This window comes from Fomitiporia mediterranea (genome assembly GCF_000271605.1).
Source record: "Fomitiporia mediterranea MF3/22 unplaced genomic scaffold FOMMEscaffold_1, whole genome shotgun sequence".
In the NCBI taxonomy this organism is placed as follows: domain Eukaryota; kingdom Fungi; phylum Basidiomycota; class Agaricomycetes; order Hymenochaetales; family Hymenochaetaceae; genus Fomitiporia; species Fomitiporia mediterranea.
The window spans coordinates 7,343,394-7,359,593 of record NW_006760386.1 but is presented as its reverse complement, the minus strand read 5'-3'; the positions used below and the strand labels follow the sequence as shown (position 1 = coordinate 7,359,593).

The 16,200-nt window shown below is 45.5% G+C and overlaps 6 protein-coding genes across 6 annotated transcripts; 3 read left to right on the top strand and 3 right to left on the bottom strand.

Annotated features, from left to right (window-relative positions):
• Positions 1-1,223: 1,223 nt before the first annotated feature.
• Positions 1,224-2,190, bottom strand: FOMMEDRAFT_131167 (Cwf15/Cwc15 cell cycle control protein; the record flags this gene model as incomplete). Its single annotated transcript, XM_007262242.1, has 5 exons — positions 1,224-1,260; positions 1,281-1,374; positions 1,424-1,674; positions 1,725-2,024; positions 2,078-2,190. 5 exons carry the CDS (start codon positions 2,188-2,190, stop codon positions 1,224-1,226), a joined length of 795 nt encoding a protein of 264 aa, XP_007262304.1.
• A 608-nt stretch (positions 2,191-2,798) lies between these two features.
• Positions 2,799-5,199, top strand: FOMMEDRAFT_138213 (pseudouridine synthase; the record flags this gene model as incomplete). Its single annotated transcript, XM_007262241.1, has 11 exons — positions 2,799-2,942; positions 3,008-3,093; positions 3,165-3,270; positions 3,329-3,410; positions 3,466-3,607; positions 3,669-3,747; positions 3,800-3,863; positions 3,935-3,955; positions 4,008-4,087; positions 4,184-4,633; positions 4,693-5,199. 11 exons carry the CDS (start codon positions 2,799-2,801, stop codon positions 5,197-5,199), a joined length of 1,761 nt encoding a protein of 586 aa, XP_007262303.1.
• Positions 5,200-6,459: 1,260 nt separating this feature from the next.
• FOMMEDRAFT_131165 (uncharacterized protein) lies at positions 6,460-6,840 on the top strand (the record flags this gene model as incomplete). The annotated part of the gene is made up of 2 exons (XM_007262240.1): positions 6,460-6,528; positions 6,580-6,840. The coding sequence occupies 2 exons, from the start codon at positions 6,460-6,462 to the stop codon at positions 6,838-6,840; spliced, it is 330 nt and encodes a 109-aa protein (XP_007262302.1).
• Positions 6,841-7,444: 604 nt separating this feature from the next.
• On the bottom strand, positions 7,445-9,531 carry FOMMEDRAFT_151130 (uncharacterized protein; the record flags this gene model as incomplete). Its single annotated transcript, XM_007262239.1, has 13 exons — positions 7,445-7,535; positions 7,591-7,667; positions 7,724-7,831; positions 7,884-7,919; positions 7,973-8,026; positions 8,084-8,190; positions 8,294-8,459; positions 8,525-8,608; positions 8,675-8,756; positions 8,818-8,846; positions 8,898-8,996; positions 9,058-9,244; positions 9,344-9,531. The coding sequence occupies 13 exons, from the start codon at positions 9,529-9,531 to the stop codon at positions 7,445-7,447; spliced, it is 1,308 nt and encodes a 435-aa protein (XP_007262301.1).
• Positions 9,532-11,035: 1,504 nt separating this feature from the next.
• Positions 11,036-13,401, top strand: FOMMEDRAFT_16744 (uncharacterized protein). Its single transcript, XM_007262238.1, has 11 exons — positions 11,036-11,105; positions 11,172-11,259; positions 11,319-11,439; positions 11,504-11,988; positions 12,048-12,367; positions 12,429-12,509; positions 12,564-12,722; positions 12,774-12,953; positions 13,003-13,090; positions 13,153-13,210; positions 13,262-13,401. The coding sequence occupies exons 6-11, from the start codon at positions 12,477-12,479 to the stop codon at positions 13,275-13,277; spliced, it is 534 nt and encodes a 177-aa protein (XP_007262300.1). The 5' UTR covers positions 11,036-11,105; positions 11,172-11,259; positions 11,319-11,439; positions 11,504-11,988; positions 12,048-12,367; positions 12,429-12,476; the 3' UTR covers positions 13,278-13,401.
• Positions 13,402-13,946: 545 nt separating this feature from the next.
• Positions 13,947-14,270, bottom strand: FOMMEDRAFT_63228 (uncharacterized protein; the record flags this gene model as incomplete). Its single annotated transcript, XM_007262237.1, has 1 exon — positions 13,947-14,270. A coding segment is annotated over one exon (324 nt), but the record flags the coding sequence as incomplete, so codon positions are not given.
• Positions 14,271-16,200: the final 1,930 nt, after the last annotated feature.

Here is a 16,200-nt window from a genome sequence, read left to right as displayed (position 1 = left end):
ACTGCTCTGTCGAACGTCGAGTAGATCTCCTATTCGTTACGTTCAACACCGTGGAGCTTAGTCTTGCAGTCCTATCCAAGCCGGTGGTCGGGGTTCTTGGATGTGGCATGCGATCGAAGTTAGACGCTCGTATTGTATGACACGGCCCGTCGTCTTGCTAAATTCCGGAAGCTTGTGTTCCTTCAGACAATAGCTTGACGCGAAGAAGCTAGGCCTTACCAAAAGATAGTAAATTTAAAAACGAACCGTTCAAGCTTATTGGCTGAGACTTGCATGATTGAATTTCTAACGTTTTATGGGGAAATTGTTGTTATCATGTGAGCTCCGAGAAACGGCAGTGTAAGTATTCTGGAGCTCACTCCGCCAATTTCATTCCGGATGTCCGAGCGGAGTCCTGCCGGCGGTTTGGGGAGGATAGAGTAATCTCGAGGCCAAAGTGAGATAGCAGCGCCAGCAAAATGCGATCAATAATCCACGGTACGTCCCTTCTACGTAATCTGACGTATGGCTCACCCAATGAACAGTGTAAATCGGCGCACTCTGTAAACTCCTGCTGACAGAAAGATGTGGAAAATGCATCTCGTCAACACTTCATCGACAATCATGTGGATCTACAACGTCGAAGTCATCAGCACGCTACTGCAGAGCGTACCTTGCATACGACTTTTACCTCGGTCGTGTCGCGAAAGCTGTAAGCTCACCTGCTGGCTGTTCATGTCACTAAAGCGCTGGCCAATCCGAAATGACCGACCATGCATCTCAATGCCGACATTCTCAGTGAGCAATACCGATCGTCTGGTCAATTTCGTCCGCAAAGCCCTGAGCGAATCAGATAGTGCATTGTCTCCTGCCAGAAGAATCTTGTCTGTGGAGATAGCAATGCCCCTAAGACCGACCGCAAGCAAGGTTCCGCACGCGCCGGGGGGTGTTATCATTCAAATTCTATGAGATAGATGCGTTTGTACCAGAAAAACAAGGATCCGATTGTTCGATCGTTGCCAAAGGCATTCAGTCATCGGTCCAGCGGAACGGCGGAATGACGCTAAGGTATTTGAGGTCGATATCTGTTATATGCGAGCTGAAACATTGTTGAACGAGGAAATTTCCGAGATATTAATGTTGAGTACGTATGCGGCATGGTAGAACGCCGATAAACATGCTATATAAAATACCGTGATCGAATGTAGGCGATAAAGAGCAGTTGTATTACTGATAAAGAGACGTCAGTGACGCGCAGTGCAAACCAAAATGATAAGGACTCTACCTTAATAAATCTAGACATGAATTTCTTATGGAACTCGGTCCGCAAGAGATCATTAACAAATTGCCCAGAAGGCTTGTCAACGTTTGTCGCTTGATTTTTAAAGATCAAGTCTGTGAAGATATTAGACAAGGCACAGAGCCGACACGGGAGGACACGCACCATCATCCCATCGCCGCTTCACTGCAAAGGTGCCAGGTGCTGTCGTGCTGACGCCTGTATTTTGTCCGAGGGCGGCGGCTAGATTGAGTAGCGGATTCGCTGTTGCAATTTCCTCCTCCCGCGCCATCTGTGTTTTGGCATTTTGCTCGCGTTCTAGTCTTTCCTTTTCCTCCGCGCGCTCACGTTTGATCCTTTCAAGCTCGCGTAGAAGCTCTGCAGTTTCGTCCTCTTCCTCGGATTCGTCATCATCACTGTATGGCGCCGTCAAGCTGCGAAAGACAGGAGATAGGAAGTGACTTACTCCTCATCTTCATCTGATCCATTCTCTTTTCTTTCTCCCTCTCCCTTAGCCTCACGTTTCTCATCCGAGCTTTCATCATCGTCATCTTTGTCAAGCTCAAGTGCCTCCTGTAATAATTTTCGTCGTTTATTTGTTTCACTATCTCCCACTGAAGCTACTGCAGGTGGAGCCGGTTCGTCCTCAACCATAGGTTTCCCTTCTGCCTTCCTCTTCTTCTCACGAGCAGCGCGCTCTGCTTCCAGTAGTTCTGCACGTAGATCATGTTTAACTACGTCTGACGTTGCTGTCTGTCCAGGTTGTCTAGATCATCATTAGACAACCAGGCACTGACTGGACAGTCGAAAAAGACGCACCGAAATTTCAACTTAGTGTGGGATGCGATATCGCGCGCTGAGATTTGACGCGATCCACCTTTGACATCCTTCGCCTGAGCTGGGTCCCATGTTGGCCTGTGGGCTGTAGACATTGTGGAGGCTGGAGATGAAAGGTAGAGATGGAATTCAACAAGTGTGACTGCAGAATCAGTAATGTCACGTGTGACAATTCTAGTACAGGTATGTAGCAAAAGTCTTCGTCATTCCTTAAAAGGTAGATGTATTTGTAAGTGATTTGCATGCCATACATAGAAATTAGATGTAGATCAATGCTTTGATCGACACATTGTGAAGTACAAAAAAATACAGAATTTTGTATTAATTTCACAAAATGGCTTGTATTTTCATGTTTTTTTGTGTGTATAATGTGTTCATGTATGCTAGAAATGTAAGACAAAGGTTTGATGTGTCTCTTACAGCCTTATAAGTCAACGCAAATCACTTACAGATACACTTACCTTTTGAGGAATGACGAATACTACATACCTGTACTAGTACAGCTAACGATATCGCTCTAGTTTTTTTGTTGAACAAACCCTTCACGGAAAGCAAACTGGGTTCTGTTACCTGTCGGTCAGTCCGAAGCTTCTACGCTCAGAACTTGTCTTCAAATTTCGAGCGCGGGTTATACCGAGCTTCTGTTTCTCTGTCGCTGACTGCATCAAATGATAACGGTTCCACCAACACCAGCTGTGCACAAATGACTTCTAAGGGCAGACCAGGTCTAAAGAAAATACCAGCATATTGGTATCCGTATAGAACGAATGCCAAGGCCCGTTGGTTTGACAGGGAGATCTTGGAAGTCATCTCTACTGAGTTTCGAGACAGGAGTGTTGAATACTATGTGCGTTTGCTTATTACTGGTCCGGTCTTATTCTTGCTTGACGATCCGTCTATTCGTGATCCCAGCGTTATGCCTTGCAATCTGGTGTAACTACGATCAATGGCGAAATTGCACGCCCTGGTACCCTTGTTCGCAATGGGGACACGCTTGAGTACGTGGACGTGGCATAACACGACATGCTTGTATGCACTGCTCCAAGGTCTTAGTCTCACAGAATACTAGAAATATTGTGCATAGACACGAACCACCCGTAACGTCCACACCAGTCGAGATTCTTCACCATGACATTGAGCGGGAATTCATTGTCATAAACAAGCCCGGCAGCATTGTACGTTTCTTTTCCTTCTCTGTTTGTCGATACGTGCTTCTAACCGCTTCTACAATAGCCCGTTCATGCCGCAGGTCGGTACTTCAAGAACTCTCTCGTGGAAATTCTCAAAGATGACTTCGGGTTCTCAAATGTCTATAGTCAGTCAACCCGCCCTTCTCTGAGTTCCAAAAACTTGCTGATGCTTATCTATAGCGGTAAATCGTCTTGATCGATTGACGTCGGGACTGATGATCATCGCATTGTCATCGGAACGTGCCCGTTCACTCACATCGGAGTTCACCTCCGGGACAATCCAGAAGGAATACGTCGCGCGAGTTCGCGGAGAGTTTCCCGCGTAAGCATCTCGTCAACTGTCAGTTGTCTTTGACTCAGCTCTAACTTTAGACAATATACAGAGAGGAGATTACTTGCGAAGAGCCGCTTTTGACGGTCGACCGGCAGATGGGTCTGAACATCGTGCATCCGGAGGGAAAGGTAGGTGCTTCTTATCATACTGTAGTCCCGCGATGTAACTTTCGTCGGGTAGGAGGCGAAGACAATGTTTAAACGCATGCATTACGACAAGATCACCGATACTAGTGTAGTTCATTGTACGTGTTGACTCATGTTCCACTTTCTCACCTCTTATGATGCATGTGGACATTCTGTACCACATACTTAGGTCGTCCGATTACTGGACGATGTACGTCGAAATGCTCCTCAATGTCTTGTCACCAAAACCTAACATCATGAAGCACACCAGATTCGTGTACACCTGCAATTCTTAGGACATCCCATTGCAAACGACGCTGTTTACGGGGATGCAAGGGTTTGGGTAGTTTTCTTTCCTTATGCTCTCTGTTTTTACTGAACATATCGTTGGCATTTTCCTGTTCGTCGGATCGGACATTTCGGATCCCTTGCGAAGCAGGGCGAAAACGTCGCCAAAGGAGGCATCGATATCACTCCTAGCGAAGAGCGCCGAGCACCCCAACCTCCACCTGGTCTGGAGGATTCGACTGCAGAAGGGCTAGGGCGCAGGCCAGATAGCGAATTTGTTCCTCTGACAGATCACGAATCGATCAGTACGGGAGCTGGATCCAGACCTGCACATGAGGAGCAGAAAAAATCTGAACCATCATCGTCAGGACCAAACCATATCCCCGGCTCTCTGAAACGTACGAAAAAAAGGAATGATAGGCGATTCAACCCTGCGTGGCGCACGAAAGAAGAGTCTGCTGCATTGACCGCAAAGCACACTGGAGAAGCACCGGCACCAGGTGAACTACCCCGAGAAACTGGGCACGATATCGGGCTCGGCTCTCCCGTACCTTTGTCAAAAGAGGCTGTTGAAATAATAACTCGACTGAGGAACCAGAAGGTTGGCTTCTTCATCTTTTTCTTGAAAGTGAGCGTCTGTTTTACAAGCCTTCTACGTAGGATGAAGATGAAGATTGGGGCCGGTGGCGGGATGTTGTTTTCCGTGCGAAAGGTGCCCTAACGCCACAAGTTGTGCAACTCGCTTACGCACAACAGAATACTCCGCCGAGAAAATCTAGAAAGAAATTGGAAAGGCAGTCGACGAAGAAGGAACCTAAGAGCAGACGTGATGAAGAGATCAATGCTACTGAATCAGCATCTGCTCCTTCACCTACCACGATCACTCAACTAATTCCTACTCAAGACCAGACAGACCCAGTCCCCGAGTCATCTGAGACGATCGAATTGTCCATTTCCACGCCGATTCAAGCACCTACGAATCTAGCCGGGCCTGAGAATTCATCTGACGCGCTCTATTGTCCGGAATGCTACCTACCTCTATGTCCGGACCCGAAACCGGAGAAACTATACATCTTCTTACACGCACTGCGTTACACAAGTGCCAGTCTTGGTTCATTTGAGACCCGTCTTCCTGAATGGGCTGCAGAGGGTTATGTCTGGGAGTGAGATCCGAATGGTGGTAGAGTAAATAGATCTTGTAAGTCTTGTACTTTTTATATGCTATATCCTCGGCGCTGATTACGGAAATAAATGGTTGTATACAAGGTATTTTGCCTTGTTGTAATAATGAACTAAGCCGGCCCTAGTGCGTACTTTCTAGCACGTGATGAATACTACGTAAGCGAGTCGTTGACGGAAGCAAATTACCTTCCGCTTCCGTGCACCTCATGTCTTTACCGACTTAGCAAGACAAACGTCTGTCTCCTGTCCATCAAACATTTCTGTCATCGTCTTATGGTATTGACAAATTCATCGACTTCCTTCATGTCCTCGTTGCAAACCTCCACTCGATTTCATGCTTGCGATTCGCCAAATCGATCACTGAGTTCTTTAATATGCGATGCATCTCGAACGCTTCTGAAAACTCTACTGAGGAAATAGGTATTAAAGTTGCAACAAGCTCAGCGTTTTAGCTTTTACCTTGTGCACCGCTTTCCTGCTTTATAACAAATTCAACTTATCTGCGGTTCTCTGCCGCTTTGCAACGAGGACTCAGAAGGATCAAGTGGATTGTTAAGTGGCGTCGCCCCCATCTTAGCGCGCACATTCTCGTCCTCCATTCAGCTCGTGCATACATCCCACTCAATACTCATGAATGGTGCGCATGTCAACTTGAACGTAACCGTGCTATTTGACAGTCTTCGTTGTCATTCTCCTTCGCGCTAGTGTCGGAGAGATCAAACTATGACCGGCCTACAGATACTGTATGCAGAAGATGGGAGATCTAGAACCATAAAACAGAGCTGCGAGGGTACATATAAGTAGAAATGGAAGGAAACGTGTTAGTTTTTCCTCTGTCCAAGACCTCTTTCTGACAATGCAAGACAGTATCGCAAGGCCACATGCGGCTTCATATATCACGATTTCCACCCTGCTCACAGACTCATGTTCACTATACTGTGGCTGGCGCGTGCTCGGGCTTGTCGCGCGCGCTGACTTGGTCGACTAATGGAGAAGATTGCACGACCCTTAATTGCAACCGTACCAATTGAAACACGTCGCTCATTCCAACATGGAGTCGCGCGCTGGACATGTCAAATGCGTGGCCGAGGAAAGCTGCGACCCTGCGTCATATCTAATTACGAATATTAGACTCGCTTGCGAAAGAATAAAAGGCGAGAAGAATCGCTCAACGAACTCGGCGAATCCTCTCGAACCACCCTTCTGCCTCTTCTTACCCTTCAACCCCGAGCTTCGTCGAATAGCATGAGGCTTCTAGCCGTCATCACCATATTTCACCTTGTCCTCTGCTCAACTGCAGCACCTTTATACAACGTAAGCGCGCATCATAGGCTTAGTCGCGCTTCTCTGACTTCGGCTGTGCAGCACGATATATCATCTCTGGAGTATCACAAACGAGACACAGAACCTTTATCGAGCGCGTCCAAGCGTGATGCAGAACCACTATCGGACACATTTCGACGAGACGCTGAACCGCTCTCGGATACGTTTAAACGTGACGCGGAACCACTTTCCGACACGTTCAAACGCGACGTCGAGTCATTATCAATCACTTTTCGACGCTCTGCCCAACCTGATGAAGATGTGATCTACCACAATTTGGATACCATCTCGAATGCGTCATAGCTTTAGGTTGGTTCGTGATCGCTTCGCTCCTTGATTTCATCTGAAGTCTGACTCTTATCTTCAAGGCTGTATATCAGGATGCGCCGGAGTATTATGTTACCATTGATCACCTTTTTTCGTACTCTCCGTCTTTGACAAAACTAGGCCGTGGCCCATTTTCTTACTGGCTTCACGTTTCTGGATTGTAATATAGTTTTGGTCATTAGACAAATCCCTGGAACTCCCCATTTTGTTCACTGCATATTGACGAAATAATGAGATACTTAACGTATTCACAAAAGATTAAATGCTGACGTACAAGGTCATACATGACACTAGAATAATCCCGACATTATACAAATATTGCAGCCTTATTTATTACTCGACTAGAAGACGCCTGCGTCAAAGAAAATAAAGTGTACATTGCGCAATTTCGTCTCCAAGGTTAAATGGATGAACCGTAAGTACCAAGTCATTACAAACAGAACCCAAAGAAACGTAGCATTTACACAAATCTACTGACACATAAAAGTACATGTCTTCGTAAAACAACACTGAAAAAAAAAGACGTAAGCCTATGATCAAGCACGATCTAGATTATCTATAATTTCATGACTTGCAAAGATTAATTTGGGAAAGATGACGAGGAGGGATGAGAAGCTTGATTCTCCGACCCGGCTAAACCTGCTTGATACAATGATCCATAGTATTCAGGGCTGCACACAAATGGTCAGTAGATCAATTACAACATTAATCCGAGACTAAACTTACTACTCTGGATACTGAGCTATTAAATCAATCATTTTCTGAAGTTGTTCTTCTGTCGGGAGGAACGTCGTAGTTTCTGGCTGGGAATTCCATTCTTATAGGTGTCTTGAACGTGTCCTGCCGTAAAGTTACGTACCATAAACGCGCTCCAACCTGAAGGGCCTGCCTCTGCCATAGGGGACATATCCGAATCACCAAAACCATTCCCTGGTGGCTGCCCGGTATCGTTCTGACAAGTCTGCGGCTAAGCCAAAAGAGTCAGGAGTTTCTTTAACCATGCAGCATGACATAACTACCTCATAATTCCCGGGTTCATTGTATATATACGATTGCTTCAGGAAGTGTATTAGCTTTTGGGCGTATTGTAGATAATGAGATAACATACTCCTCCAACGTATCTAGTACTGGCTATGATATGTGAATTTGGGGGTACATTTTGCTGCGTGCATCAGGAAAAGCTCAGATAAGTCTCATTGTAAAATGAAGCAATACTTACCCCAGAATTAAACGTACTACCGTCTTCCATTATACCAGGTTGCTCCTCAGAAAAAACCTGATGCCTTGCAGAAACCTTCCACAAACCGTGTGTATGAGATTGAGAAGCTTTAATAGTATACAGTCCATATACTTTACTGAGAACAGTACAATTACTCTGACCAGGGTCTGTGTTTATTTGATCCTGCTATAGACTTTCTTAGTATCTCACTCAATAAAGTAATGAATGCACTTGCCGGGTTCATATAATCATGCACTGTAAAATTCTCTGAGTGCTCTGACGCTATCTCAGAGCCATTTCCCAAACCAGTTATGTTGAGATTGTCCTGTTGAGCATGAATTGAGCTGCTTTCAGGAGGGCTCATAGTTGGATCAGCCTGACAAAACCAAGTAATGTGTGAGTCAGATTACTATCACAATACAGAGTGTATACTCTACGTACCAAATTCTCTTGATTGTTGATTGGAGATGTATAACAAGGCCTGTCCAGAAATATTGGTAGCTGGCCCTGTACTGCGTCAACAGCCTGATTGATGGTATTAGGCAATGTTAGCATATTGTGATAACAATGCTGACAGGCCCAAAGACGTACTGAATCAGCTACTGCAGGAATAGACGAAGAAATTTCACTAGATGTGGAAGTCTGCTTTCTGGTCCTAGTCGTCTTTCTGGTCCTAGTCGTGGTATATTAAAGTCAACAGAAATGCAGCCTAATATGATGTTGTTGTGTCAAACCTCTGTCCCAGCTCATAGACAAATGGATCCTATGGTTGAAATCAATCTGTGAAGGAGAGCTAATAGGTGTAAGCACATACTTGACTCCCAGAAGGCAGCCACGTCCTTTCCTCCACAAGTATACACTTGTCCTGAATCTTGCGCTGGATGCATCGGGGACATGGTGTGCCTCCTTTACACTATCAGGAAGAGATGAGTACTTTCAGCATTCGATATAAAGGTATTGGCATGACAATCTACCTTGTGCCGTACTTTCCTGCAAGGCCGACACGGTCTTCTATTTTTTTCCTTTGCAGAAACGGATCGTGCGCTAGGGCGCCCCGTCGTGGAATCAGTTGCTGATGTTGCGTCTGCGCTAGATGGATGAGGCGCCATGTCCGTGTACACAGCAGTGAGAAGAACAGCGGTTGTCAGGATGAGAGGAGTGCTTAAATTGAGAAAAGTTACATAAAAAGTGGAAAGAAATTTATAGGGCATGCTCCAGAACGGCACGAGAACCTGGTAAGGCGACTCCCTCAAGAATTACAGCAGGCAATGGCCCAATTCCGGGTGGAGAACGAGAAAGGGCAGTCGTAGGCGAACATTAACCTCATGTTGAACGGCGAATGAAGCCGACAAGAGTTTGGGAACGCTTGATGAACCCAGGTCGATAGTGCAGCCGGATTCCTTGCATGTCTCTGTGCTTGTCTTGGGTAGGGTCAAAATGAAGCTCATGAAGGCGACTTCCAGGTAATTTCGCCTCAAACAAGGTATAAACAGAGTGTATTGCAAATATGCAGGGGCGGCGCCGTGGACGAGTAGCAGGAGCATTAGGACGAAGAAGAGAGACAGATCTGTGGCATGAGTCTCATTCAGCAGCGAGGATTACGGAAGCCTTGATGGCGCTTCAAGAATGATGGACACAAGTCAATCGCCCAAGTATTGTCTTGTTCTTCAACTTTGATCTACGCTGTAACCCAGCACAACTCTGCTGATTTATGTGTTCACAGTGTTCAGCAACATTATCCTGAGCTTAGATTTGGTAACGACGGACGGGCACCGGCCCAGGGCTCGAATTTTTGCAACGATTTACTGGCTTGGACGCCTCTTCAGCCTGGCATATGTAGGTGGTTGCACTCTGCACATTTGAGCAGCTACATAGGTCCATTCTTGACTGGATTGATCCAACGGTCTCGATCGTGCGTTCAGAGGAATGTACTGATTGTACTTTGTCAAGAGAAACTGTCTGAAATGATATGGGCACGTCTGGTCAGTAACCCGAGCATCTATTGTAGCAATATCAGACTAAAATAAAATGTTGAACTTACATTTTCGCAAAGACATACTACTCTTGAGAATTGGGTATTCAATATCCGGGCTCAGAAGTGAAAGCCAGGAACAGTATCCTAGACATGGCCAGCTTCTCCTAGTCCCTATTACACGAGCGTCGACAAGGTATATATAGCTACCTTACATGGCAACCTCACATGGAAAGGGCGTCATCGGAAGTTCATCTCAGATTAAGACAATAATGGTATCTGGTGAGTTTGACGGTTAGATATACTGTTCTCCAGACAGTTAAGCCATATTTCGGGTGATAAATTCCTCGTCAGGACGACGGAACGGTCTCAACAAGACAAACACAAATTGATCGACAGTGGCCCAGGAACGTCTCAGAATCAGAATAACCTGGTGGCTGTTCATCGGACAGTGCAACGGACTGCAGTCGTCTTTGTCCAGAGTGTCCTTGCCTTGCAATGTTCAGCGGTGTGAAAGAGTGAATAGAGGATGAACGGAAAAATCGAAAACCAACAGCTTTGAAAGGATTTTCTCGCTTGAGATCGTTTCTCGATTCGATTAACGGTACGAGAAGATCACTTGTGTTGATGCCATGATGAATCATGATTCATTTGACTGATATTAATACGATTGGGACAAGTTCGCTATTACCCTCTCTGTGCTGACTGTTTGTACTTTTTTATAAAAGGACAAATCTCATCTGCGAAAAAGTAAAGCCTTTGCGACTAAGAAACTCGTATGCGTATGAACAGAAAGAGACGGAACATGATTGTAGATCAGGAGCAACAGCGGCGCTCGATTGTCTCACCCGCGCGACGTAATCTCAACATGTCGAGAAGCCGAGGCCGATTTGTGCAAGGAAATGTGGTTCTCTTTTTCCCTCCATCCGACGATCTCTCAGCCGCCCAATTGACATATCGGACAAGCCAACATCCAGCCATCCTTTGAGAGCTTCACGATTTCAAAGACCCCAGCATGCAGGAATGACGGACGACGTCACCCACTGTAAAAAAGGTCCATGAGCACATCAGCTCTGGCATCGACATTCCATCAATACTGACCATATGTCTATCAAGCAGACAACATCCCTCCTCCCCAGATACTATCTGCTACATTCCTGATAGACGAGGAATGAGCAATGCGGTACTCACAGTGGTTCAGAAGGTTGCTGTTTTTCCATCCCGCCGATTACTCCAGCATTAAATGTCGTTGATCCTCGACAGCATGCAAATCCCCTCCCTGAGCTGCTTATCCACCATGCACTGTCCCTAAAGCATCCCAAGTTTATTCGGTCCGTCGTGGTGGTGAAATTTGGCTGGTTTTTAGGTATAAATTGTGGTCACGGTGCGCAAATTTTCTTGTACTACAAGGACGTACATCCAAATAACGATATTACATGTTATACCAGCTCGTACCGATATTTTGCACATTTATACAATCTCCGTATTGCTACGGGCGCCTTCCTTTGTATCGGCGCTTACTGATATGCCGTCCATCAATGTCGGCACACCAATTGTCTAAGCCGGCGATTCACCCCGCGACCTTCGCCCCGATGCTGGCGACATATTCTCTCCTTTCTTAGACGTCAAGCGCATAAAAGCGCAAAACTATAGAAAGGAAGTTAACGAAAGAGGAACTTGCTTAATTTGTATCGAAATCAAAAATCGCTGTGTCCACCCGACAAAACAATGACCAAGTCGATATATACCCGTGTGCTCGAATGGCGCCGCCCATCCTCCACATACATGGGTTAGCATGACTGTCATGAAAGGAGGTTCCAAGAGCGTATTGCCGCGTCGCAGACGGAAAGCGGATCCAATGACCCAACGTTCCATCGCCGCTCGATCCAGGAATAGAGCTCCATGTGCAGGATGTAAGCGCAGTAGGCAGAAGGTGGGTAGACAATAATACTCGGTTCTCCGTAAAAGTGTCCTAGCTCACCACGTCGTTAGTGCTCCGGTGGACCTCCCGAAGTCTGTTCTCAATGTGCAATAAAACATATTGCTTGCGAGCCAGGAAAGCCGCTGGTCGCACGGCCCACTGTTATCGTATGAATTCCCGAGTCTCACTTCCCTACAGACATCTGAGAACACTTCCACTGGACACAGACGGCTAGCTTTATTTTCGAAGATGGGAAAAGGTAAGACATCGTTTACTGGTCGTTGGCGAATTGTTTACTCTGTCACGATACAGCTCCACGCGTACTCGCCACCGGAGCAACACCATTCAATCTGTGGCCTCTACTGTTATCAGTCCTTTAGATGAAGCGACTGTATGTATTTTATTTCTACTATCGTAACTTTGTAAGTAATGTCAAGTTGGGCACATTACAGACAGTTTTATCTCCGACGTCTCCTGCGGGTCCACTCCCGTCCAATTCTATGTTCCACGACTGCGGATCATCAACTACTCAAGTAAAGTGAAGATACATTCACTATCATATCTAGCTGACCATTTATTCCACATAGTTGTCTGCGAGTTTGAGCTTAATAAATTTACGTGAAGGCGAGGCAGCCTCGAGCTCCGACAATTCTATTGCTGCAGCAGGGAGCTCTAAATATCGGAGCCAACAATCTTCCCTGGACGATCAAGCACCTGTTACCAGGAATATGGCGCGTACGCACACTGTACGTTAATCGCTTCCTCATATCCAGTCCAAAGCTCATCATAGATGATAGGGGCCATCTGTGTCCACATTGATCCTGACAACTGAAGTTCACCAGAGTGGCCAGTATGATGAACCCACTGAGTATTCACACATGCAGCAGCCTACCCCTCGAGGAACGTACAATCAACCTGTCCCAGGATCCTTGGCTGCTGTTAACACAACCATGGCTAATGGCTTGGATATTGGATCCGTGAGCTTCATGCTATTCATTATTTTACAGTTGTAACACTGGGTTAAAGGCATTATATGGGAGTAACGTTCTGCCCGACAATTTTAGTCCAGAGTCCTTCGAGTTTGACGTTGCAAACTTATCCTATCGAGACACAAGTATGTGACCAACCATTGCATTATTTATTTTGTAGTCTTTCACTGACATCTGAACTCCTTAGGTTCCTTTCTCGATCTCATGAGAGATGGTTTTGCTGAACAAGGCTTCGATTTTTCACTGTAAGTTTATCTTCCTGCTTGTCTTGTTGAGCACATCTGAATTCCTGTAAGATTTGAAGGCTTATAGATTATGCACCGAGGAGATCTATGCTAAAAAGATCCAATGTAGCCTGTATCTGTTATCCAATCGGTTTGTTTACAGAAAGTGTTACTATATTCAATGTATTTGTATGAGGCATCCACAGAACAGGATTGATTAGTACGACCCTAATGAAGGTTGGAAAATGTGAGGTGTGTTACAAATGCCATTAATGAGGAAATTCTGTCGTTGAAAAAAAAATTGGAACAGCAGCCTACAGATAAGAAATATTGTATTCTGAGGTTCTTTGTTCATACACTACAGTACATGCCCGCTCTTTAGACCTGACGGATTAACAAAATAAGAACTGACTAGCTATACATAAATTTATGCGAGAATTGACTCTTAGCAGAGCGCAATATTTATTATAAAGTGTCTATAGAGAAAATGGAAACTACTATTAGCTTTTTCCGATTGTAACTTCCATTGCCAAGGAGATGTTACCGTTTTACAACAGCACTACAGCTTGCTGGATATAAGAGCAGTGACCATCCACTGTCAGTTTTACTGTCCGTCATGTCGCGTTGCCCTGCCCAAGCCGTTCACAGCTAGGTGGGACATTGTCGCCTTTTCGCCATCCTTTATATGTCCAAGACGTTTGAGTCGGGCGTCTAGAGCATTCGCGAGGTTTCTCGAAATAGCGGTATAGTGTTGATGGTGGCCTTCAGGACAAAGAGCTAGTGCAGCGCGTAGCCGTTCTATTGATTCTTCAATGTCTGACGGATTGCCACGGTGCGTATACCGAAGGTAAAGCTTATAACCAAGGGTATTTAGCAGCTGACTTCGATTGTTGTGACTTTCAGGACGGAGAGATAGAGCTTCCCGCTCAAGCATGATTGCTTCATCGATATCCTCATCTCGCTTTCCTACTTTGAATCGCTCCGAAAGTCCGAACGCCAAGTTTGTCAAAGCAGTGTCTCGCCGAGGGTGACCTCGCGGACGAAGAGCAAGGCAGGCACGATTTATCGAGATTGCTTCTTCTATCTCTCGAGTTCTCCCAGTATTCATATAGAGCTCTTCGAACCAATACCCTGCTTCTCCTAATAAGTAGTCACGGTCTGGATGATCCTCAGTACAAAGAGACAAGGCCATGCGATAGTGTGTGGCTATCTGCTGAATGTCTTTCGTCTCTCCATTTCTCTTGAATCGAGCACAAAAACAAAGCGCAATGTCTTCCAGAAGAGCAATGCGATCGGTGCTTCCTATAGGGAAGAGTCCTAATGCCTCACGGTAGAGTCGTATGGATTCCCAAGAGTCTTCTATCCGACCAGCCTCCCGGTAGCGATCGCGTAAGGCCTCCGCAAGTCTTCTTAGTGACTCGGGACGAAAGGGATCATTAGGAGGAAATTGAGCTAGTTGGTTGCAACAGTCATCAACAGATTCTTCCAGGTCCCTTAACCGCTCCTCTTGCTTGTCTTCTGTATTCACGGTTACTGTCTGAATGCTGTTGTCCTTGGACTACATTGCAAGAGAATTGGGAAGGTGTTAGTCGAAGTGTATCCTTTCAACAAATTTGTGAATCTACGCTTACATCGACTGGATTATATGCTATGGATGCAGGAACTGCAGCTTCGTTCTGTTCTGTTATTGTCCCCGAATTTGCCGTAGGCTAGTCATAGTAAATATTTGTTCCAATCAATCAAAGGCAGCATGCAAGTGTTGATATGCTCACTTCGCCCATTTCGTCGATTGTGGCTCCGGTTGAATCAATAGCACCCAATAACGAAATGATTTTGCTCGAGAGAGGCCGAGAATCGGGGTCTACTGACCAACAAGTTTCACATAACTGCCAGGCTCTGCGATATTTCCGAGGCCAAACTGAGTCCTCTGGCATCTCCGGACGTTCGCCTTTTACGATAGCGAAAACGACTTGAAGATTGGTCTTAAGCTTGTGGTACTATGGCCTACGTTTCGCTAGTAATTCCTTGAAGCCACCAAGTACAGACTTTGTCAGGGCAACTGATAGACATAGCAAAGCAAGATACCAACAGACACCGTCATGGCAAACGCCCATATATCGGATTCCTTCGTGTGCACTGCAGAGTGATTGGTAGGAGGGCTGAAGAGTTCTGGAGCCATCCACCGGGCCGATCCTCTTCCAGTCCCTGAGGAACTCTGTATATTATAGCCACTCAGCGAACCAGAGAGGGCAATTACGTGTGAGATTCCAAAATCGCATACAAGGGGTGTCCCTTGTTGAGAAATGAGGACATTGTCCTAATACGCAATGTATGAGCAGAAACATCCTGTTTCGGATGAAAACGACACAGACGGATTTTAAGTCCGAATGAACAATATTTCTACCATGGAGGTAACTGACACCCTCAGCAATACTGAGGATGTTGGAATGGGGAGTTTTGGAATGGTACATAGGTATATGCACATATATGTGTGCCCTTATATACTAGATACATTGTGCTATACTAGTAAATGAGACATAAAACACAGTGTGTTGAATACTCCCCTTCAAGCCCTAATATTCTGTTGTTAATGTCAAAGACCTATAAGTTCTATTAGGTGCTTGATTTGAGGGATGTAGAGTGCTTTTGCAAGGATGTCTGCAAGTTGGTTCTGAGTTTGAACATAATAGGTGAATTCAATTAATTGGCAGGAGCACTTGCAGGACAGCAGGAAGATTTTGGGGTGTCTTGGCAAAGTAGCATGTACCTTAATAGATACCAAATGGAGATGAGATCTGTGCAACTGTCTGCAAGTGTGTGCAAGTGCTCAAACCTACTTGTTTGCACTTGCAGATGCACAGAGTTTGAAAAAAAAATAAACATTTGATTACATACTGTAATGTAAATCCTTAAGAAGTATGAAACACATGGGGCATTTCACAATTCCTTACCTTAAAAAATAACTTACATAATGATAAACATTATTTGAAATTTATTTTCCCATTTTTGAC